The 23166-nt window shown below is 48.7% G+C and overlaps 1 protein-coding gene across 2 annotated transcripts in view; it reads right to left on the reverse strand.

Annotated features, from left to right (window-relative positions):
* Window positions 1-736: 736 nt before the first annotated feature.
* Window positions 737-23166, reverse strand: part of IFNAR1 (interferon alpha and beta receptor subunit 1) — a 28693-nt gene continuing 6263 nt past the window's right edge. For both annotated transcript variants that reach the window (XM_051833617.2, XM_051833618.2), the window contains exons 2-11: window positions 19553-19676; window positions 15880-16058; window positions 12909-13057; window positions 12681-12822; window positions 11699-11813; window positions 8377-8576; window positions 8152-8294; window positions 5992-6142; window positions 4946-5091; window positions 737-3501 (exon numbers count right to left, since the gene is read on the reverse strand). In XM_051833617.2, coding sequence (XP_051689577.2) covers window positions 3262-3501; window positions 4946-5091; window positions 5992-6142; window positions 8152-8294; window positions 8377-8576; window positions 11699-11813; window positions 12681-12822; window positions 12909-13057; window positions 15880-16058; window positions 19553-19676 — 1589 coding nt within the window. In that variant the 3' untranslated portion in view covers window positions 737-3261. The remainder of the gene's footprint in view (window positions 3502-4945; window positions 5092-5991; window positions 6143-8151; window positions 8295-8376; window positions 8577-11698; window positions 11814-12680; window positions 12823-12908; window positions 13058-15879; window positions 16059-19552; window positions 19677-23166) is intronic.

Here is a 23166-nt window from a genome sequence, read left to right on the forward strand (position 1 = left end):
GCTTGACCCGCAGATTGAGTGGGGTGTTCTGACTTCCTCTTGCCAAGACGGTTTCCTTCTAAGCTGGAATGTCTACCACGCCCACTTGTTCCCACCTCCTCCTCTGTACTTCATCCACAAGGCACCTCTGCTGGCACTGGAGCTCCAAGGGGGGCAGCTCCCAGGACGGGGGGTGGGGCACACTGCTTTCTTCCGGTCACAGGCTTTATCCAGTCCTCTCTGCCTGTGTGCCTCCCCTCAGGGCTGGAAGAGGCCACGTCTCCCCACTGATAAAATATCCCACATGTATTTATGCTGCCCTAAAGACCTGTCCTTCTGCGACCACCCAACGCCCAAGAATAAAGGGAGTGAGGACAGCGCCTGTCCCTTCTCAGGCATCAGAGATGAACTCAGGATTTGCTTCCCCACCCACATGGAAACGAATCTGAGGACACTCAGGAAGGTTCCCAGCTAGCACACACACCGCACCTCACTTTGAGTCACGCGTGGCTAGAGGTCACACGTGGGGTGGGGGAGTCTCTCCAGGGAGAGGTCTGTGTAGCAGCAGCGGGTTCAAGGCAGCCAGGAGGGCGCGGTGCTGCTGCAAACGGTTCCTGCCGGGCCCCACAGGGCAGCCGGTCACAGCACTGGGGTGTCTGGAACAGGCACCAGGCTCCCCACCGTGAACACCCTGGGCAGGCATTGGCAGCGGCACCTTTAGCACACAACAGTTTATTAAGTTCAAGTACAAAGACTGTTTGACTTCAGTGTTTATTACATATAAGACTGTTTTCAGTAGGGTTAAGATAAAAATATAACGAACAAAAGATACATATTTGTTGTACAGAAACATTAAAAACACTGTTGTTTCCTTCTACAACCCAATAAAACGAAACACACACTTGAGTTGCACCTTACACTTCATCCATTTCACGAGTATGTTTTCAGCACCTTCTGTGCACTGTGGTAGGTGCTGGGGACACAGTGATGAGTGAAACCCAGGCCGCGCTCCCACAGAGCTTCTGTTCTAGTGGCGACAGACTTCACACTCACACACACGCGCGCACACACACACATACACACCCCTACCCTCAGCAGTCAGGAGCCATAGGGTTGCCAGGGGCACTGGAAGTGGGGCTTTTGCACACCACTAACTTTTCAAAAACAGGAATCTGAGGTTGTCTTAAATGCCACAACTTCTTTTTTGGGGAAAGATACAAACGCTCCAGTAACATTTTAATAGGCTGCAAAGTTCTGGTCAGACTCAGGGTCCCGAGCAGCATGGGTAAGTTTTAATCAGACTCTGCACTACTAAGTTCTTTATGGTCATACTCACGGACTGAGGCCCAGGGTGGGGGGCACCTAGGCATGGGTTTACACACACGCGCACACACACACATGTAATGCTAACATGTATTACACATGAATGTAACATTTCTGACATCTACTGATACAATGTATCCGCTGACACAGTCCTTCACATACATTCATGGACCACATCCGGCATCTCCAAGAACTGTCAGTGCTGTGATTCTGAGGCCGTGTACTGGAGCTCCAAGTGCACGGTGTTTCTAAGAAGAAACTACTGTCCACGAAGACCACTCAGCCAGCTCTCAGCCGAGCCCACGCCCTACAGGGCGACAGGAGGACCACGGCGGAGCGGGTGGAGCCGCCTTCCCACGTCTAGGAGACGAGGGCAGAACAAGCCCCCGTTCTGCACCCGAGCAGGTGCTCCCCAGACGCTCTCAAAATGTGCAGGCCCGCGTTTCTACATCTCGGGGGCCCAGAAGTTTCCTAAGAGTCTGCGTCTCCCCTTCTCCACATCCGACAAAAGTGCTGCTTTCTGGGACCGTGGGTCGGAGGTGGCTTTTCCCCCGTGGAAACGCAAGGCTGGACATGCTGGATGGGATCACTGATTGGGCGCAGCTGGGAAGGTGATGGAGGAGGGGCCAGGACGTGGGTCAGTGTCCTCTTCGAGAGAGGCTCCCTCCCAGACAGCACTCAGGACGCCACGGGCGGTGCAGAGGACGCGCTTTGAAACGAATGCCGCTGGCAAGGAAGGCGAGGATGTGCGTGTTGGCGGCCATCAGAGCGACTCTGGGTCCGTGGGGGTCCCGGGCCCCCTCCGCGGCCTGCTGTGCCGGGAGGACTCGGGAAGTCGGGGCTGCAGTGCCAGGGACATGTCCATGGATGACCCCATTAAAAGCAGCCGCAGGTGTCCTTGGAGAGCAACACGCGCTGTTTGCAATGAGGTTTTTCTTCCTGGATACACTGCCCCCTCCTCACCCTGATACTGAGGGCTCCGCATTTCCTTGCGAGCAGACGGAGTGGAAGGGAAGCCGAGTGCTGCCAGGAGCGGGGAGGAGCCGGCCGGGCCTGCGCACCTGCACAGGGGCCACCCGCCCAGCAGCCGCTCCCACGCACCCTGCACACCCCCGGGCTTCTCTCCTCCGCAATCGCTCTGTCTCGCTCTCTTCCCGCTCTCTGGCGTTTCGGTCCCAAGGCTGCTTGTGCCCCTGTAGCTAACCTGAATCCACTTCCAGATCTTACACTGTAACAACCGCTTCTCTAATCCGACAATCATTTCTCTAGGACTTCCGGGGCTACAGCTTCTGATCAGAAGCTGCCGTTCTAGTGCGTTCCGAATCAGGAGGTCTGAGTGCATAGCTGACGATGACCTGGTTGTAATCCTAAACCCCGTAAGGAAGAGTGTGGTGGGACAGAAGTCGACGTCATCAGGATACAGGGACTGACTTCCCCACGTTAAGGGTCACCTTTCTGGCGACCACTGCTGTGTTTTGGGGTGAGTGACATGTGGAACACAGGGTGATGATGGTATTGATGGCATTAAAACGTCAACATAAATCTCTGTGGGCACACATCCCTCAGTGTTGAAAGACCAAATGTTCTGTCTCAAAACACAAAAACAAGACCGACCTGGGGCGCTGGGGTGAGCAGCAGCGTGCCGGGCACGAGGAGGCGCCCTCAGTCACGGCCGCAGCGAGCCAGGCGGGCGTGAGGGCTCCCTGGAGAGCTGGGCACCTTCTCCCCGAAATCGTCAGAGGCAGGTCCAGCACGTCCCTCCGTGTTCACACGTGCAGAGGAATGCAGAAGGCGGCCCAGATCCCTGCGAGCTGCAAGTCCTGCCGGCACTTGGGACTCGGAGATGCTTTGCTTTCTGCCCAGGAAGCGAGCAGCCTCCCGCGCGGGTCCTGAGAGGCCTGCGGTGCGCGGCTTCCCGGGCGCTCACACAGCGGGCCTGCTTCCAGGCCGCGTCCCCGCTCAGCCACTCTCCTCCTGCACAGAGCCCTCGCTCGTTTTACCTCCACTGCTCTCGTCTTCGTTGGAATAGTGTCCCGAATCGCGACTAGCTTGGGAGTGGTAGGCTCTGAGATCTCCGCCGGTTCCCTTAGCTTCTTCCAGGACAGTCATGCTACGCACGTCTTCGATGATGAAACACCTTTCAGTCCGCTCCTCAGAAGGCGAAAGCAGAAGATTCTTTAATGGCTGTTCTGAGAAATACTAATTTAAAAAGGGGGAAGAAGAGAAAGGCACCGCTGAAAATAGTGGAAATACCGTGTGAGTCTGACAGTTTCGTTTCTTACAGCCATTGTGTAGAAACCCTACTTTTTGGCCTGTAAGTAACAGGTCGGGTAAGGGCATAGCAAACTGTCACCAGCGAGCTCACTTTATCTTATACCTTTCTGGTGTCTATGGAGTATCCGTGGGCAGGGTGCTCTCGGCTAGGCTGGGAGGGGGAAAATACGGGCATGGAGATTTTATTCCGAAAAAAAAAAAAAAAAAAAGAAAAAAAAAAAAGATACCCCCAGAAGAATTTTGTATCCAGAAGCACAAGTGAGGCGCTCATTTTCTCCTGTTCAATTAAGAATAATTGGGTGGCAGTGTGTGGCGAAATGGGTCAAGCTGCCACCCGAATGCCAGCGCCCCTTACGGACACTGGTTCAAGTTGCAGCTGCTCCACTTCCGACCCGGTGCCCTGCTGATGCACCTGGGACGCAGTGAAGATGCCCCATGGGAGAGACCGGACGGAGTTCCAGGCTCGGGGCTCGGACGCGGCCCAGCCCCGGGAGGATGGAATCTCTCTCTCTCTAACTCTGCCTTTCAAATTAATAAATAAATCATTTTTTAAGAAAAATAATTATCAGTTATAATGAGGCAATCTTCAGTCTGTTTTACACAACAGCTACGACTCTCAGGCATGCAGGAAGGGTATCTAAAAGCTCCGAGGAATCTGAGTAGAACAGCTAGCATTCACCGAGCAGGGCGCCGGCTGTTCGTCCCCTGGCTCAGCTCGCAGCCTGTGGGTGCCTGCCCGCGTGCTGTCAGGTGCTGGGCTCACAGCGGCACAGCTGGGCGCGACCGACTGCAGCTTGTTCGCCCTTCACAACGGCTGAGCTCAGAACCCCCGAATGACTGCCTCTCAAGGCGAGTCTGAAGCCTGCCCGGACCCATCCCTGCCTCCACTCAAACCTTCCCATCTGCCTCTGACATTACAGCGCCAGCCTCACACGGGGCTGCCAGACGGGCAGCTGATGGCCGTGAAAGCAAACTGACGGTTCCTTTTCACGCTCTGTGATTTCTCCCACAAAATTCACCTTCTACACCAACAGAACTTTTTTTTTTTGCTCTATGGTGAAGATCCACAGAGATTTTAAATAGTAAACCAAATGTCACAGAAGCCAAACAGCCAGAAAATTATGAGACTAAGGACAGACCTTACTACTCCATGCTATGCATCACATAAGTTAAATAAATATGATAGTTACATTATATATCATATCAGTAAATGAAACTTTATGCACCTATGTACTTGATTTACAGAAACCAAGGGAAACACACATATCAGTTTGTATTTTTTTCTACGTATCAAGACAACGTATATATTCTGTTGAAGTCAAACATACAGCCTGTTCACTTCGCAGCCTGACAAAGGACGGTGACCTACCTCATCAATACTGGAAGGCGGTTTCGGGGATGGAAAGAACACGTAGTTGAGACATCTCAAGAGGCCCTTCACGATGTAGACAGCAACGGGGACAGAAACTACTAAGACGCAAATCCCAGCGACCAGCCAGGTTCTGGAAGTAGCTCCTGAAACACACAGATGGCGTTCAGCATCAGTGCTCGTGGGACACACACAGCGCCCAGTCACAGGAGAGGAAGCACGCCAGGCCCTGAAGCGACACCCTTCAGCGTGCTTCTGGTAGACCGAGGACACAGGACTGCGGGCGGCTGCGGTCCACGTGGAGGTCTGCCTGGAGCCGAGACGGAGCAGGCCAGCGCATCGCAGCACTTCCTTCCACACCACGCGACGGGTGCCGCTGAGAAACCATGCTGCGCCCGAGCCCCCGCCATCAATACCAGAAACTGGAAACAGAGACTGAGCCAGTTCCACACAAGCAAGTTCCCACTTGGGCGGGCTCTGGCCTCCTGGTGAGATGCCTGTAGCCCATCCTGGAGGACCGGGGTTTGCTGCTCCGCTCCAGCCTCCTGAAGACGTGGTCCCTGGGAGGCAGTGAGGACGTCTTCAACAGTCGGGCCTACCACCCACATGGGAAACCCAGACCGGGCTCCCGGCTCCTGGCTCCAATCCTGACTGTTGCAGGCATCTGGAGAGTGAACCAACGGGTGGGAGCTCGCTCTGTCTCCCTCATAAGCAAATCTTAACACTGAAGTCACAATTGAACCAATTAAGTGATTTCCACAGGACACTTGAGGATTATGTGAAAAATGATAAAACTAACAGTCGTACATATGCCAAGGAGCAATAATCAAAGAATTAGGTAGATACTGGTTAAAAAAAACCACTGGACATTAAAAATATTTTCTAAAATGGAAACACATGGCTTGAAAGCCTATTTTTGACTCATATGGTTCATGAAGAAACAGTTTACTTTTTGCAGAAGGAACCGTTTTACAGTTTTTAATATACTGATTTATTTTGAGTCATTACTTTATATATATATTTTTAAAAAAGATAAAGATTCCGACCTGGTTTTGTTTTCTCACAGACAACGTCACTGAAATCACTGCTTTGATTCCACTTTTCACCCAAAAGGTGCGCTCTGGCCTTGAAGCAATACACAGTCAGCGGTTTCAAGTTGGGAAAAGTAAAATCAGTTTGTTCCTGTAGAATTCTGCTCTGTAAAAAATAAATCATTGATAAAATGAAATCAAAGAATATCTATAAGTATTTTCTGAATTATGTTATACTCATTCTAAGATTGGTCTCTCCCAAACACTTACTTGGTATGTGTTTAGGAGATACAAACTAGTTTTGCACAACCCATTATAACCAAATCATATAAAGTTACCAGTGATGTTTGTTGTCAGAAAGGGTATGACATATTAAGACAACTCTGTCTTTTAAACACAGGCTGGCTTGGTTTAACTGTAGTTGTATTATCTCTCACTAGTGACGAAACAGGTAAAAGCAGGGGTTTGGACCTCAAACCAACTGCCAGTCTCCAGAAAAATGGGCTGAAAAGGTAAGTTTATTTTAGTTCAAAACAATTTCGAGATCCATGCAGAGCTTTTTCATAATATGCATTTCAATGAATTTCTGAAGACCCCTCGCATTAACATATCACTACCTTACAGCCATGTGGCTTTGCTCAAATGACTTAATTTCTCAGTGCCTCATTTCCTGATCTACAGAATGCCTCTATCTGTACGGATCAGCCACTGCCAGAGTGTAGGGCGGCAGAGCTATCTCGACAGTTGGTAGCTCAAGTAGAACGACCTGTTTCCTCACCCCCAAGTCTATGGGCTCCCTGACCAGAGACCACGGGGCAGGTGCCTTCCTCCTGCTGACAGGGGAGCACGGGAGCCAAGCCAGCACCTGAGGCCAGCACTGGTGCGGCAGGGGGGACAGTCCACCCCGAGTACTTGCTGAACAGCCACTCAGTCCCTCCTACTACCGGGCAGGGTGTTCTGGAAAGCTATTCAAATGAGACACTTACATAATACCTGAGGAACTCTCAGAAGGTGAGTCCTATAATAATCAGAGCTACATATTACAATGATTAGTGAGGCAGATGATTACTATAACAACCACAGCTTTATATAATAATTATGGATGGATTACCTAGCATAGGATAACACGGCAACTAAAATGTATTCGATCTATTTGTCAAGCAATGTGCTAAATAAATATTAAGTACATAAATCTTACACATAGCCCTCTGAAGAATTTAGCTGCTGCAATGACCACTTTAGACAAGAGGAAGCCTGACTGGGGCTCCAGGACTTGTCCGCGTGAGGTCACAGGTTGAGGTGGGTGAGATTCAGCAACAACTGAACCCGACCGTCATTCTCAGTGGCTCCATTATGCTGTGGGTCCTGTGCAGTCAGCAATCACAGGAGGCAGCCCAGCCACTAGAATTCGCTTGTATTTCCAACGCAAAACAGAATCAATCAGACTTTACCGCGAGGCGACTCCCGATCGCTGTGGGGCAGGCGTGGTCCCAGGAGTTGCGTGGGGCATCTGATGTTGGGGATTATCCCTGTCTACGGTTTATGAATTCACTGTTTCTCACCTCTTTTTTCACTGCTACCCCATGACAGAGACTTTTGGGACGGTTCTCCCCTCATCTCTGTCCTGCTTTGAGTCCGATCTTGCTGGGCAAAGCTGAACTTTGGAGGCAGCCCTGTGCAGCTGGGTGAAGAGCTTTTCTGCCCCATAAGCGCCCGGTGCTGTGCCCTGGAGGTACCGCCAGAGGACATCGGAGATGTCGCCTGGAGATGTTGGAACTGGGAGCGGGCGCAGGGCGCGGGCCGCAGGTGCTGCTGGGTGCCCTACAATCCTCCAACAGCCTCGCCAGGAGGAGCCGTCTGTCCCCAGATCTCAGCGGTGACGGGAAACCTGGTTTCGATGGAACACCTGGGAATCGCGCTGGAAAAGTGCAGCTCCCTGAGCCCCACCCTCAGCGACTCTGACTCAGTGGAGCTGGGCTCCGGTGGGGCCCGGATGGCGGTGACCGGTGAGCACGCGAGACGGGGGAGAGGCTAATACTCTTCTCCTGGTGGACACCTGAGCTCATCATGCAGCATTCACGTCTAGAGATGTCTCCCAAATCGTAAGCTGAAGTTTTGCTTGCCCACGTCATATTACAGCTCCAAGTTACAAAATCACGTCTACAGTCATTTTACCTCGGCACTCGAGGTGTTCTCCCAAAAACGGATTTCATATATGAGCGGCCGGTGCAGGTCCACAGGCTCCCGGGAGGCTCCCACGTAGGCGTGCAGCGCGTGGCTTGTGGTCTTCACGTTAAGGACCGGAGGGAGGATGACAGCTGCAGGCCAAGACATAGGAACGGTCAGGGAACAGGGGTAGGAACCCGGCCCGAGTCAGAGGAGGCACACGGTCACCCTTACTTTGCGCTTCACTCCTGAACTCTTTCTCTTCAGACCAGAGGGATGTGCTATTCCCGTCAGACGCTTGTACACGGAGGAAGTACACTCTGTCTGGGAAGACTCTCTGCGGAAAGACACACTGGGTGGTTCTGACGTGGACGCAGCCGGGTATTTGCTTCCATTTATTGGAATGGTCCTCAGGGAACTGTTTTAGATAGCCACTTTGAAGAAAAAAAATTTTTTTAATTCGAAGAATATTTATTGAGTAAACAATGCGCCAGACACTCTGTTAGGAGCTCAGGTGAGAGACCCCCTCACAGCACAGTGGGAGAGACAAACACAAGACACAAAAGACGACCGAAGGTTGCTCCAGAGCGAGATACAGCACAACCACCGTCGAGTGTGCAGAAACAGCTGTCCAGCCTCCAGGAGCGGCACAAGCTGGCTTTCCAACACAGCCGATATTAATAATTCAAATCATAAACACAAATAAAGTCGCACTAAAGACAAAGGTAATGGCTACTCAAACCTAATCATTTTACGCTCCGTGCCCTTAAGAGAGGCGCGGCTGCCTTCCCTGCAGGGTGAGGCTATACTACAGGTCGTATACAGTGCTGGGCGCAGCTGCCCAACTCCACGTCGGGGACACGATGCTGGCCGCTCGAAGGCGGCAAGACCCGGATCGTAGAAGTCGGTGGACACCACCAACGGCTGATAAACGCGGGCCAGCTCACCAAAGGGTCAGTGTGCTGACGGACACACCACCACGCTGCCACAGGATGCACCACTGAGAGTGGGCGGGCGGAGCTGCCTGCTCGGAACCACACCCCCCGGCTGATTCCTCGTCTCAGCGTCACTGTCGGTGTCAGGGCTCCACACACAATGCAGCCATATACCCCTTCTGCAAACACAGACCCCAGGGTCTGTGTCGCCCAGGCACAGAGTGCCCAGTGGTTCTCAGACGCCCACAGGACAGTCGGAGGCTCGCAATCTCCCCCTGCCTTGCTGACCAACTTTCTTCCTCGTCGCTCGCCTGTGCCCAGGCGCTCTGCTACTCCGGGTCACCCTCGGCACAGCAGCAGGCAAAATCACAACTCTAAGATGGCCTCAAGACTCCTGTCCCTGTTTTGGAGAGACTTGCACGAGACTGGAGTCCTCCTGAGCCCTGCCTGGACTCTGGACTCACAGAAACTTCGAGACAGTGAACAGCCGTGGGGTTTTGCTTTGTTTTTTTTTTTTTTTGGTCTTTTAAAAGATTTATTTATTTATTTGCAAGGCAGAGTATTAAAGAGAGAAGAGAGGGAAGAGAGAGGGGAGAGGGGAGAGGGAGGGGGGAGAGAGAGAGAGAGAGAGAGAGAGAGAGAGATCTTCCGTCTGCTCTGGTTCACTCCCCAAATGGTGGCAAAGGCCAGGTTGAGCCAGGCGGAAGCCAGGAGCCTGGAACTCCATCTGGGTCTCCCACAGGGGTGGCCGGGGCACAAGCACTTGGACCATTTGCTGCTGCTTTCTCAGGCTCATTAGCAGGGAGCTGGGTGGGAAGCGGAGCAGTTGGGACTGCTCATATGGGATGCCGGTGCCACAGGCTGTGGCATGCAACAATGCCAGCCCCTAAATCGTTTTTTTTTTTTTTTTTAAGATGCTAAGTCTGTGGTGATTTGCTGCTGAGAAGGAGAAAACTTGTTAGCCGCCTCCCTCCCTGACCGAAGTCCCTCCATGGCCCCCGTTTCCCTCACGCTGTCGCCTCCTTCCAGGATGCCTCCTCTTGTCCCCCTACAAAGTCCGAATCACGCCTTCCTACAGACCTCAGCTCTCTCCAGAGGGCTCCGGGGGTTTCTCCAGGCCCCGTGAGCTTTTGCCTTTTTGACTTTCTGCAACCCTTTCAATGTGAATTCCACTCTTCGGTCCTAAACCACAGTGTGCGCAGCGCCAGCACGTTGCTCTGGTTTCTAGAAGCTTGGGTTCTACCACCACACCACACCGCCGCCCCCACCCCAACCGTGGGTTTTATTCTGCTGCATCTTTAAATATGGAATGTCAGGTACCCACAAGAAACCAGACGAGTCATTAGAAATACCTATCTTTCTCTAGTCTGTGTGCCCGTTGTTTAACATCGTTCTGAAAGTGCAGTATTACGAAAGATTACGGGACAGTTCCTGACCAGTGTGTGAGCTTGTAGAAGGAGCACGTGTACATGCGAATGCTTTTCCTTCCACACGCCATCCTTGGCTCAAAACCAAAACTGATCACAGCCGCCCTGGCTTCTCCTTCATCTTTTTTTATTTAAAAAAGATTTATTTATTCATGATTTTTGAAAGGCAGAGTGACAGAGAGAGAGAGAGAAGGAGGGACAGAGGCCTTCCATCCACTGGCTCACTTTCCAAATGGCTGTAGGAGCCAGGACCAGGCCGGGCTGGTCTCCCACATGGGTGGCAGGGGCTCAAGCACTTGGCCTGCCACCTGCCGTCTTCCCAGATGGGTCAGCAGGAAGCTGGATCTGAAGCAGAGCGGCAAGGCTTCAAACTGGTGCTGCGATATGGGACGGCAGCACCGTCAGGCCACGGCTTCACCAGCTCACCACAGCCGGCCCCTGCCCTCACCTTCTCCGCCTCCTTCCCTGCCTCCGCTGTGTTTCCTTTGGCCCCTTCACCCCTCTGCCCTCAATATGCACCCGCCTTTCCTCCTCTTTCCCCCACAGCCCACTTTTCCTGCCACTTGATTTCCCTCTACTCTTCTGCCTCTCAGTTTATCCTCTACAATTCCCAGTCAATACGAACATGAATTACATGGGATTCTCTTCCACATACGAGGCGCCTGGACTACAGCAGTATCTGGCTAGTCTCTACTCAACCACACAGAATACAGTTCTCTCCAACTTTTTAAATTTCCCACTAAAGCAATCACTTAAAAATTGGTCAAAACCATTAAAACAACAAAGAAAGCAGGAACATTCATTTTTTCCACTGAACAAGTCAGAATGACTGGAATGAGGTCATTTCAAGGACTCAAGGAAGGCTGAAGACAAGACCAGCGTCAAGCATTCCAGACTCGGGCGCCACACATGCAGCTAGAGCCACACTTCTTCGAAGCAAGAGCCAGGAGAACCTCTTATCTTACAACACACTCACTGTCCGATAAATGAAGGAACCAAGGCCCACAAAGGGGTCAGCTCATGTGTCCAGCTAGTTACTGGCAGAGTTGGGTCTAGAGTTAAATGTCCAAGTTTCCAGTACAAAATGCCCAACTCTCGGTCACCCTGTGTGCAGCGAGTTGCAGGCGGCTGCAGCAGAGTGAAAGAATAATCAAGACAAACAGGGCAAGAGGAAATTCATGAAGGCGAACTTACTAGAGCCACTGAGCTTGAAACGTCACGTTTGCATACGCGTAATCCCATTTAAGAACATAGTTCTGATTGGCAGCATCAACTTCTATATTTTCCGGTGGGGGCAGTTTATTTTCAGCTAGAAGTCAAAAGAATGTGTTCAAAAAGTATACACTGTTACCCTTGTGAGATGGTATATGGTAACAATTCTACAGTAGGGGATGCTATATGGCAACCATTCCTAACTGCGCCGGCAAGAAGGTTAAAGGCAAGTGTACACTTAATCACTATGGTAACCATGTTCACACAGTGTAATGCGAAGGAGCTCCATGGGTACTGATTCAGAAATATACCCTCGACAGACTGGATTAAACAAACAAGTCATAAGTATATCTAGCAGGATCCTCTTTTTTTAATTTAAACACCAAAATTCTGTGTGTCTGTGTATGTTTATATAAGCCCTGGGAAAAAAGTATGAAAGCTGATATACAAACTGCTAGCAATGTTTACTTCTGTCTGCTGAAGAGAAGTGGAGAAGAAACTGCATTTTAAAGCCTCTGTATATTCGATTTTTAAAGTAAAACACTGAACTCACAGTTAACATAATAAATCCCATTCCTACTCCTGGCCTTAATTACTGGAAAGTGGGCACTGACATCATGATGCTTGCATATTTTAACACTGCACTTATAAAGGCAAGCTCTCTGGAAGACGCTCCATTCTACGAGCAAGTATCTCCCCCCTTTGTGGGTCCTGTACAAATAAAACCAACTTCTGCCATTACAAAACCTCGGACCTTTAAGTAGAATTAACTTTCACTGCTATTTATTTGAGACCAAAAAAAAACTCATAACTTTTTTGCTTATGTAAATGATAAATAATTACCTTGTTTTAATATCTGTTAACCCATCATATACATTTCAGCAATTAGGAGGAAAATGCCAAAACTCCAATACGGCCCCTGTAACACGCACAGTCATGAACCTGACCCGAGGCCCCTCCTCACCTGTGGTATTTACACAGTGCACGGCACTGTAGACGCCGACCTTCTTCTGCAGAGGGAGTTCCGCTCTGACTTTCAGACAGTAAGTAGTCTCCGGCGAGAGCTTATAAATCATATCTCTGGGATAAACTGTTTCTGTCCTTTCCTAGAATTAAAAAAAGAGAAGTCCAATGTCAGAGGTAAATTACCTCATTTTCCTTTCATACCAACAAAGGTGAAGATAATGCTTACTTCTGTCCTTGCAGAGTTTTCCCAGATAACTACGCTGTATATAAACCTTGATCTATCCATGGACCACATCTGTTTTCCAGGAGGAGAAATGTTTATTTTGACTGCTTTATCTTCAGCTTCCAAGTGCACTTCTGGAGGACCAATTTGAGCTGTAAAAGTGCACACAATTCCAGTGTAACTCTGTTACTGCAATGCCGACACATCCGCTCAACAAGTACATCTGAGTGCTTCCTAAGTGCCCGGCCTAATCAAACAGAACAATGCTCAGGAAGCTGACCAAAAGCCAGCCCCCACCCTCACACAGATACATACAATCACGTGTGCTGTCAAGAAAAATGCAGACCTCTGTGGGAACGCACTCACCATTGTTAAGAGATAATGTAAAAAGAGAGGCAGGCAGGCAGGCGGGCAGTAACAGGATGGGAACGGCTGGGAGTGGCTGGAAACGGGAGCAGAGGTGCAGCTGAGACCTGCTGGCGGGAGGACCTCTGCAGCTACAGCAGAGCCTGGCAAGTCGCTGCAGGGGGGCCCAGAGGAGAGCCAGGGTACGGCTTACACTGTGGAAGCATCTCCCTGGCAAACGCAGGAGGAAGCACGAACACGGAAAAAAACAAGTGAAAGATGGGAGTGGCTTGGTGTGAGGTTGGTAGCGGAGTGCCTGAGAAAGAATCAGATACTCTGAAAGGGAAATGGACAGAATTTGACGGGAGACAGGACGTAGGACGCAGAAGAAGAGGTGGCCTGACCGAAAAACCAAGCAGTGTCCGTACTGAGCCCAAAACAATTGCAGGAAGAGCAGGACTAAAGGAGGAAAATCAAAAGCTTTATCTGATCTTTCAAAATCTGGAATGAGTTTTATCAGCTAAGCTGAGATGTGGAAGGGAAATAGTGATGTATGTCTATAGTTCAGGGGCCGGAACTAGGGTTTTTAGGGTCAAGGGCAAAGTGATGGCTGGGAAAGGCTCAAGACCACCAGAGGAGTGGGAACAGAGTTCCAACATCTAAAAGTTTGGGAGGTGAGGAGAAACTGCATGGAAGCAACTGAAGAACAGGGAAAGAACCAGGAGACGCAGGGCCTTCGGGACACGGGGCAGGAAGTGCTTCCACCAGTCGGAGCCAGAGGCAGGCAGGCTGGGGAGTCCCGGGGCACAGAGACGCTGACCCCGAGAAGAGCAGTTCTACCGCAGGGATGAGGAATGAAGCTGGGGAGGGCAGAGGAGGAAACGGGTGGGGTGGGGGAGCAGCACAGGAAGGGAGAATTCTTTTCTGAATCTTGGTAAAAGTTCAGTGCTTCTCAAACTTTTTAGTCTCAGAATCCCATTATGCTTTTTTTTTAAAAAAATTTGTTTATTTGAAAGATACAGTTAGTGAGTAGGAAGGGAGGAAAAGAGGGGGAAAAAAAGAGAGGGAGAGAAAAGGAGAGAGGTAGAGGGGGAGGGAGACACAGACACTCACACCAAGACACACACTCACACACACAAAGGAGAGAGAGAGATTCATCTTCCACCTGCTGGTTCACTTTTTTTTTTTTTTTTTTGGACAGGCAGAGTTAGACAGTGAGAGAGAGAGAGAGACAGAGAGAAAGGTCTTCCTTCTGTTGGTTCACCCCCCAGATGGCTGCTACGGCCGGCGCACTGCGCTGATCAGATGGCAGGAGCCAGGTGCTTCTCCTGGTCTCCCATGGGGTGCAAGGCCCAAGCACTTGGGCCATCCTCCACTGCACTCCCTGGCCACAGCAGAGAGCTGGCCTGGAAGAGGGGCAACCGGGACAGAATCCGGCGCCCCGACCAGGACTAGCACCCGGTGTGCCAGCACCGCAGGCGGAGGATTAGCCTAGTGAGCCGCGGCGCCGGCCTGGTTCACTTTTCAAATGGCTACAACAGCCACGTCTGGGTAAGGCTGAAGCCAAGAACCAAGAATTCCATCCAGTGCTCCCATGTGGGTGACAGGGGCCCAAGCACTTGGGTCACCTTCTGTTGCCTTCTCAGGACATTAGCAGGGAGCTGCATCTGAAGCAGAGCAGCCAGGCCTCGAACCGGCACACAGAGAGGATGCCGGGCTTTGCAGGCAATGGATTGACCCACTGCTCCATGTGCCAGTCTCCGCTTCACACTTTAAAAAAATTACTGAGGCTCCCAAAGAACTTTTGTTCACATGGGTGTGTTTTCTGATATTTAGCATGTTAAACATTAAAATTCAGAATATTTATGAATTCATTAAAAATACCAATGATAAACCCATTACAACACAGCAAACGTTTGTTATTGAAAATGTAGTTTCCAAAGCAACAAAAAATCTAGTGAGACAAGTGGTACTGTTTTGTATTTTTTAAAAATCTATTTGGGGGGGTGGTGCTGTGGCATAGCGGGTAAAGCCTCTGTCTGCAGTGCCGGCATCCCACATGCATGCCAGTTCAATTCCCGACTGTTCCACTTCCAATCCAGTTCTCTGCTATGGCCTGGGAAGACAGCATAAGATCAGGCAAGTCTTGGGCCCCTGCACCTGCGTGGGAGACCTGGAAGAAGCTCCTGATTCCTGGTTTTGGATCAGCCTAACTCTGACTGTTGTGGCCATTTGGGGAGTGAAACAGTGGATGGAAGATTTCTCTCTCTCTCTCTCTCTCTCTCTCTCTGTCTCTCTGTAACCCTGCCTTTCAATCAACTGCCCATCACACATTAAACAGCCACCTTTCAACAACACCACTGCAGATGCAAGAGGGAATAAAACTAAAACAAACAACTATTAAAATAATCATGGAAACACTTTTGACACCCTGAAAGGGTCTTGGGGACCATGCTTTGAGAACCACTACTATAGAGAAGGCATCTAAATGGCACCACAGCTGGAGGGAGCTACAGATTTAAGGAAATCTTTGCTCATGTATTATGCGATGAACAGGCTTAGAAGGGGAATTGGTCCGGCGACAGTCACTAAAGAATATCATGTAATTCAGCCAGCAATTTTTTCTTACCTTTTAGAAATGGTATAAATGAGTCAACAATATACCACGCAGAAGTGCTGTTTCCTCTTTCTGCTCTTATCCGCAACGTAATTTCATCAAGAACATTTAACTTGAGAAAAGAAAAGGTGCATTCGGTATCAGCAACATACTGACACCCAGGTAACTGTATCCAGTTATTCATCTCAGACCTTTAATGTGAAAAAGGCAAATAACTGCATGAGCAAATGTATAAATGCACGACTGTCAAAGAAATTTATTTTCTAATATAAAGCTCATTTAAGCAGTTACCTCTTCTACTTGAGCTAATGTCCTGCTAACACTTAGTTTACATGCTTCCATACTCTTTCAGTTATTCGTAAAATGGAGTGATTCAGACACACAGTATCCCTACCCCCTCAAAATTTATTATTTATTTGAAACGAAGAGCTATGAAGAGAGAAAGATCTTCCATCTGCTGGCTACCAGGGCCAGGCCAAAGCCAGGAGCCAGGAGCCAGGAGCTTCATCCAGATCTCCCATGTGGATGGCAGGGGCCCAAGCACGTGGGCCATTTTCCACTGCTTTCCTAGGCCATTAGCAGTGAGCTGGACTGGAAGTGGAGCAGGTGGGACTGGACCTGGTGCCCACATGGGATGCAGTGTCACAGGCCACAGCTTAACCCACTACACTACAATGGCAGCCCCACAGAGTTAAGTTTTTAATATAGCTCTGCCAATAATTTTGTAGATGGCTCCAAGAGAATTTCAAAGAAGCAGATGACCCATAAGGCAAAGGTAACTTTAGCGTTGGCTTTGTTAAAATAGTTGTGTGACTTCCAGCAAACTGTTTTTGTGTTTCTGGGGCTTGCCTTCCTTACTGAAATTCTGAATACTGTACCTGATGATCCCCTTTTGACCTCCTCCTGGAAAAGCCCACCTGTCCTAACCAACCTCAGATTTACAGTGGTCTCAGGGTTTCCAAACCAAACCACCCCAGCTGCTTCCCGGGCTCTGTGATTCCGTCACTCACACCACCAGAAAAAACAAACCGAAACTGAAAATCATAATACATTCCTCAATGTGGAAATGGTTAAATCAAAAAAGTCTAAGTGGCTGATATCAGATTCCTCTTTTTTGAAAAGGGGTAAGCAGATGAGAATTCAAGGCTGGCGCGGAACATTCAAGCAGGCAGCACCTGAGGAGAAGCGGAGGTCTGAGCCAGGGACAGGGGACAGAACTGCGTCTTGCAGATTTCAACTTGTCTGGGTTAAGCCCACCGACCTTAAGCCAGCCACAGACGCCATCCTCTAAGAAGGGCTTTTTTTCTTTAAATCTAGTTCTATCACTAGCTGCATTAAAACAAATATTGTTAAGCACTAGAAGCCAGGGACAAGATCTAAATAAACTTTGTGCCGATCCAAGTCTACAATATCTTTCAAAAAGGAAACATTAAAAAATATTACTATGTTGGGGCCGGCACCATGGCGCACTAGGTTAATCCTCCGCCTGTGGCGCCAGCATCCCATATGGGCGCCAGGTTCTAGTCCCCGTTGCTCCTCTTCCAGTCCAGCTCTCTGCTGTGGCCTGGGAGGGCAGTGGAGGATGGCCCAAGTGCTTGAGCCCTGCACCTGCATCGGAGACCAGGAGGAAGCACCTGGCTCCTGGCTCTGGAGCGCCGGCCATAGCAGCCACTTGGGGAGTGAGCCAACGGAAGGAAGACCTTTCTCTCTGTCTCACTGTCTGTAACTGTACCTGTCAAATAAAAAAAAAAAAAGAAAACAAGTATTACTATAAATAGACATAGCACATGGAATACTTCATTCCTGGTCAGTTTCCCCTGCTCTTTACCTGCCTGAGGTCTAAGATTCTACCTGGCACTGAAAATACTTTAACTTCCTCCCTTTCCCTCTAGTTTCTTAAAAAAAAAAAAACAAAACAAACAAACAAAAAAAACCCTAACTCTGATCATGGACAATAATTAAGATCAGAACAAGATATACTTTGAAATACAATGTAGTATTCATTTTGTAAAACCAGTTTTACATGATGAGCTCATGTCATTTAAGCACTCGGAGGAGGGTCAGGCGTGACAGGACTCACCAATGGTCAATGGTTGAATGGGAGAGTGAATGCTACTTAGGTGTGATGATAGCTCTTAGATACAAGTTATAAACACTCATGTTTTACATGGCCTATGTTCTTTAGGCACTGCAATTATAATTGCTAATTTATTCATCTGTGTATCCCTACCAGTGATGTATGTCCTAAGTTCTGAGAGATAGTGTATTAAAAAAGATATTAAGGGGCTGGCCCTGTCTGCGGTGCTGGCACCCCATATGGGCACCAGTTTGAGTCCTGGCTGCTCCACTTCCGATCCAGCTCTCTGCTATAGCCTGGGAAAGCAGTAGGAGATGGTCCAAGTGCTTGGGCCCCTGCACCCACGTGGGAGACACGGAGGAAGCTCCTGGCTCCTGGCTTCAGCCTGGCCCAGTCCTGGCTGGCTCTTTGTTTTTATTATAAGGATAATTCTTAAGAGTATCTGAAATAATCCCCATATAGGTATATGTTTACAGTTGTTTAAGAAGATAATAGAAGGTGGGTGTTTGGCCCAGTAGTTAAGACACTGGACGGCCGGCGCCGCGGCTCACTAGGCTAATCCTCTGCCTTGCGGCGCCGGCACACCGGGTTCTAGTCCCGGTCGGGGCGCCAGATTCTGTCCCGGTGGCCCCTCTTCCAGGCCAGCTCTCTGCTGTGGCCAGGGAGTGCAGTGGAGGATGGCCCGAGTGCTTGGGCCCTGCATCCCATGGGAGACCAGGAGAAGCACCTGGCTCCTGCCATCGGATCAGTGCGGTGCGCCGACCATGGCAGCCATTGGAGGGTGAACCAACGGTAAAGGAAGACCTTTCTCTCTGTCTCTCTCACTGTCCACTCTGCCTGTCAAAAAACAAAACAAAACAAAACAAAACAAAAAAAAAACACACTGGTTGGGAGGCCTGCATCCCATATTGGGGTGTCTGGGTTTGGGTCCTGCCTCCCCTCCTGACTCCAGCTTTCCACTAACGCAGACCCTGGGAGACAACAGTGGTGGCTCAAGCAATTGGTTTCCTGCTGCCTACCCAGGCGGGAGACCTGGATGGTGTTCTTGGCTCCTGGTTCGGCTCTCAGGCCAGCCCCACTGTCAGCCTCAGCTGCTGATGGCCTTTGGAGGAGGGAACCAGTGGACAGGAGCTCTGTCTGTCTCTTTGTGCCTCACAAATAAACAACAAAAATTATTTAAGAGTATCCTAAAACAAAAGAAAGAAAGAAAAAACAACAGTGGAAGATGGCCCAAGTGTTTGGGTCCCTGCCACCCATGTGGGAGATCTGGATGACGCTCCAGCTCCTGGCCTCAGCCTGGCTCAGCCCTGGCCGTTTTGGCCATCTGAGAAGTGAGCCAGCAGGTAGAAGCTTATTCTCTCGTTCTCTGCCTCTCTTTCCCTCTCTGTAACTTTGCCTTTCAGATAAATAAATCTTTTTTTTTTATAAAAGATGAATTTGACTAAGTCTCTATTTGTAGAAATGAAGTTATAAATACCATGTAAAGTAGACATAAAATTTCTCACAAAGAGAGAAACCAAATGCTTCCCAAATCTGAAAAGCAATTATAGTGACAAAACCACAAACATTATTCAGATCATTGTGGCAAATCAATGAGTAGCTACATACATCTGATAATCTGCTGAAAAAGTCACATTTGGCACAGACTCATTGCTCCTGTTCCACTTCAGGGTAAAGTTGTCATCCATGATAGAGACTTCCACATTTTGCGGAGATTCTAGGTTGTTTTCATCTGTAAAGACAGAAGGAAGATTATTACATATTTACTGCAGAAATATTTTCTAAAATTTTACTATTAATGGATACATTTAATTACAACAAAACCTTTTTTAAAGATTTATTTATTTGTGAGGCAGAAAGAGAGAGATCCTCCATCCGCTGGTTCATTCCCCAAATGGCTGTAATGGCTGGAGCAGGGCCAGTCTGAAGCCAGGAGCCAGCAGCTTCTTCAGGGTCTTCCATAAGGGTGCAGGGGCCCAAGGACTTGGGCCACCTTCTACTGCTTTCCCAGGCCATAGCAGAGAGCTGGATCAGAAGTGGAACAGCCAGGACTCGAACCGGTGCCCATATGGGCTTTACCTGCTATGCCATAGCTCCGGTCCCCCCAGCAAAGTGTATTTTTAAAGACCTTAAAAAGCCTAACAATTTCCTCTCAGTCAAGGGAGCCTAATTATATCTCTGCATCTGACAGAACTGATTAAAAGTTAAGTTTTATCATCTACAAAAAAGGCTGTCTTTCAATTGAAAAAAAAAGTCTTTGCATAAAACCAGAATTTAGGGCTGGTGCTGTGGCTCAGCAGGTTAACACCCTGGCCTGAAGTGCTGACATCCCATATGGGTGTTGGTTCCACACCCGGCTGCTCCTCTTCCGATCCAGCTCTCTGCTGTGGCCTGGGAAAGCAGTGGAGGATGGCTTAAGTCCTTGGGCCCCTGCACCCACGTGGGAGACCTGGGGGAGGCTCCTGGCTCCTGCCTTCAGATTGGCACAGCTCTGCAACGGCCAATTGGGGAGTGAACCAGCAGATGGAAGACCTCTCTCTCTCTGCCTCTCCTCTCTCTGTGTAACTCTGACTTTCAAATAAATAAATAAAATCTAAAAAAAAGAACAAAAACAAAAACAAAAACAACAAAAAAACCAACCAGACTTTTCCTTTGGCCTCAGCATGTTACTGACATACAACTGTTCAACATCCCCAGTTTGGTCTCACGGTCTGTCTGGAGAAGAGGTGGTTCCTATGCCCTGACACACAGCTGGCCAGATGTGACTTCAAAGTTGACAGCTGCTCGTAGAACTAACGGGAGCATGAACCTCATGTCAGCCACACCCTTCACGAGCACGGAAAAGGCCTGGACTGCGGGGCAGGTCAAGTTTGAGCTGCTTATGTTTACGAAGTTCCATCTAGGGGTCTCCCTGCATCGTTACTCCCCCTACACAAATCTCCCAGCAGCTGGGTCGCCTCCCTCCTGGGTTTTCCTCTGTGGCCCTCTGGGCTGCAATGCGCTTCCCTCTGACCACTCAGATCCTCCCAAGAGCCGCTCAAACCTGAGCCCCCGGAGAAAACTGTCCAAGCACCAGACTCATGCTGACTTACTGTTCTCTTACACTTGGCACACTTTAATCTGTATCACTCAATTTCACACTCAGTAGACGCACTAAGTTCTCAAATCCTTTTTAATGTTTGAAAACTTGGCAAATACATCTAATACTTACATTTTAACCATTTTTGAGCATCTGGAGCCCTGTCACTACCTACATACACTCACAGCAATGGTGTAGCCATCACATTACCCATCTCTACAACTCCTTTCACCTTGTAAAAGTGAAACTCTACATGAGTGGCACTCACACAGTGTTAGTCTTCTTGTGACTGACTGAAGTTGCTTGTCCCACTCGCACTGTTTACCACATTACGGCCAATGCCTCCCTCTCTAAGGCGGAGCAGTACCCCAGTATGTATCCGTCCCACTGCTGGTCAATGAACACCAGCTATTGCCACCCAGGGACTTCTATCATTTGCTTCTACATTTCAGCTATTGTGGAAAATGCTGCCATGGATACGGGTGTACAAATATCTCTCTGAGACAGTTTTTGTCCTTTTGGGTACATACGCAAAAGCGGAGTTGCTGGATCACATGGGACCTAAATTTCCTGAGGAATAGCCACGCTGCTTTCTACGGCGTCTATGCCATCCTCTGCTCCCTACACCAGGGCACAAGGATTCCTATTTGTCCACGTCCTTGCCAACACTTGTTATTGTTTTACAGTCGCCATCCAGTGGGTGTGTGGTGGCATCTCACTGTAGCTTTGATTTCTGGTTCTATAATGATTAGTGACCTCAAGCATCTTTTCATGTGTTTCTTGGTCATCCGTGAATCTTCTGTAAAGAAATGTCTATTCAAATTCTTTGTCCGTTTTTGAATCTGGCTGTTTTGTTTCTGCTGGGTTTTAAAAGTTCTCTGTGTATTCTGGAGATGAATTCAAATATTCCCCCCTCTGGTGGAGATAAGGGTTTCCTCTTCTATCTAGTTGTTCCATTCATTTTTGAGAGGGAGTATTGAGTCTCCACCTATAATTGTAGAACCATTTTCCCCATTAATTTTGTCAGCTTTTGTTGCATATATTATGAAGGTCTGTCATGAGGTGCATAGATGTTTATGATTGTTATATGTTCTTGGTGAATTGAAGCTTTTGTTAATAATGTAACCTTATAAAATCTAAGTCTGTTTTGTCTGATATTAATATAGCCACCCCTGTTGTTTTTTGGCTACTAGTTGCAGAGTATCTTTTTCAATCTTTTACTTACTTCAGATCCAATCTCTCGTGGACAGAAAATAGTTAGGTCAGGTGTTTTTATCCACTCTGCCATTCTCTGTCTTTTGACTGGCAAGTTTATTTCAATTTAATTATTGATGAGGGCTTTACTTCTGTCAGTTTGTTTTGTTTTCTATATGCTTTACAGCTTTGTCCCTAAGCTCCTGCATTACTGTCTTGTATTTTGTTGACTTTCTTTTGGCAGTGAAATGTTTGAATGTCTTTCCCAATTCTGCTGTGTACATCCTAGTTATCTCCTTTGTGGGATTACATTTAATACCTAAAGTTATGATGCTCCGATCCAGTTACATCAGCGTAATGTCAACAACACTCACAGGCTCTGCTCCTCCACAACCATCCGCTTCTTTCCATTGTTACTGTCACAGTATTTTATCTTTATACATTGTGTGCCTCTAAGCATAATTAAATGCACTAGTCTTTTAAATTACATAGAAAACAGAATGTGGAGTTACAAACTGTTGTCACAGTACCAGTTTTTATACTTCTCCCTGCACTCATGCTTACTGAGATCTTCATTTCGTCCCAGAGCTCCCAGTGGCCTTTCACTTCCAGGACTCCTTGCAGCATCCCTGCAGGGCAGGTGCGGTGCTGTGGAACTTCTTCTTTAATCTGGGAATACTTTCCTTTCTCCCTCATTTTTGAAGAACATGTTGCTAGACACAGGACTCTTGGCTAATTTTTTTTTTAAACACTTTGAATATCTAGGCTTATGACTTCTGGGCTCGAAAGTTTTGAATAAAAAAACCTGTTGATGACCTCACTGAGGATTCTTTGTATGTAACAAGTTGCTTCTCTCCCTGTTTCTGGGATTCTTTTTACTTCAAAATCAAGTGTGATGAGAATGTGTCTTGGTGTGCGACTCTAAGTGCATGTACTTGGAGCTCCTTGA

This window comes from Oryctolagus cuniculus, chromosome 4 (assembly GCF_964237555.1).
Source record: "Oryctolagus cuniculus chromosome 4, mOryCun1.1, whole genome shotgun sequence".
NCBI classification, from domain to species: domain Eukaryota; kingdom Metazoa; phylum Chordata; class Mammalia; order Lagomorpha; family Leporidae; genus Oryctolagus; species Oryctolagus cuniculus.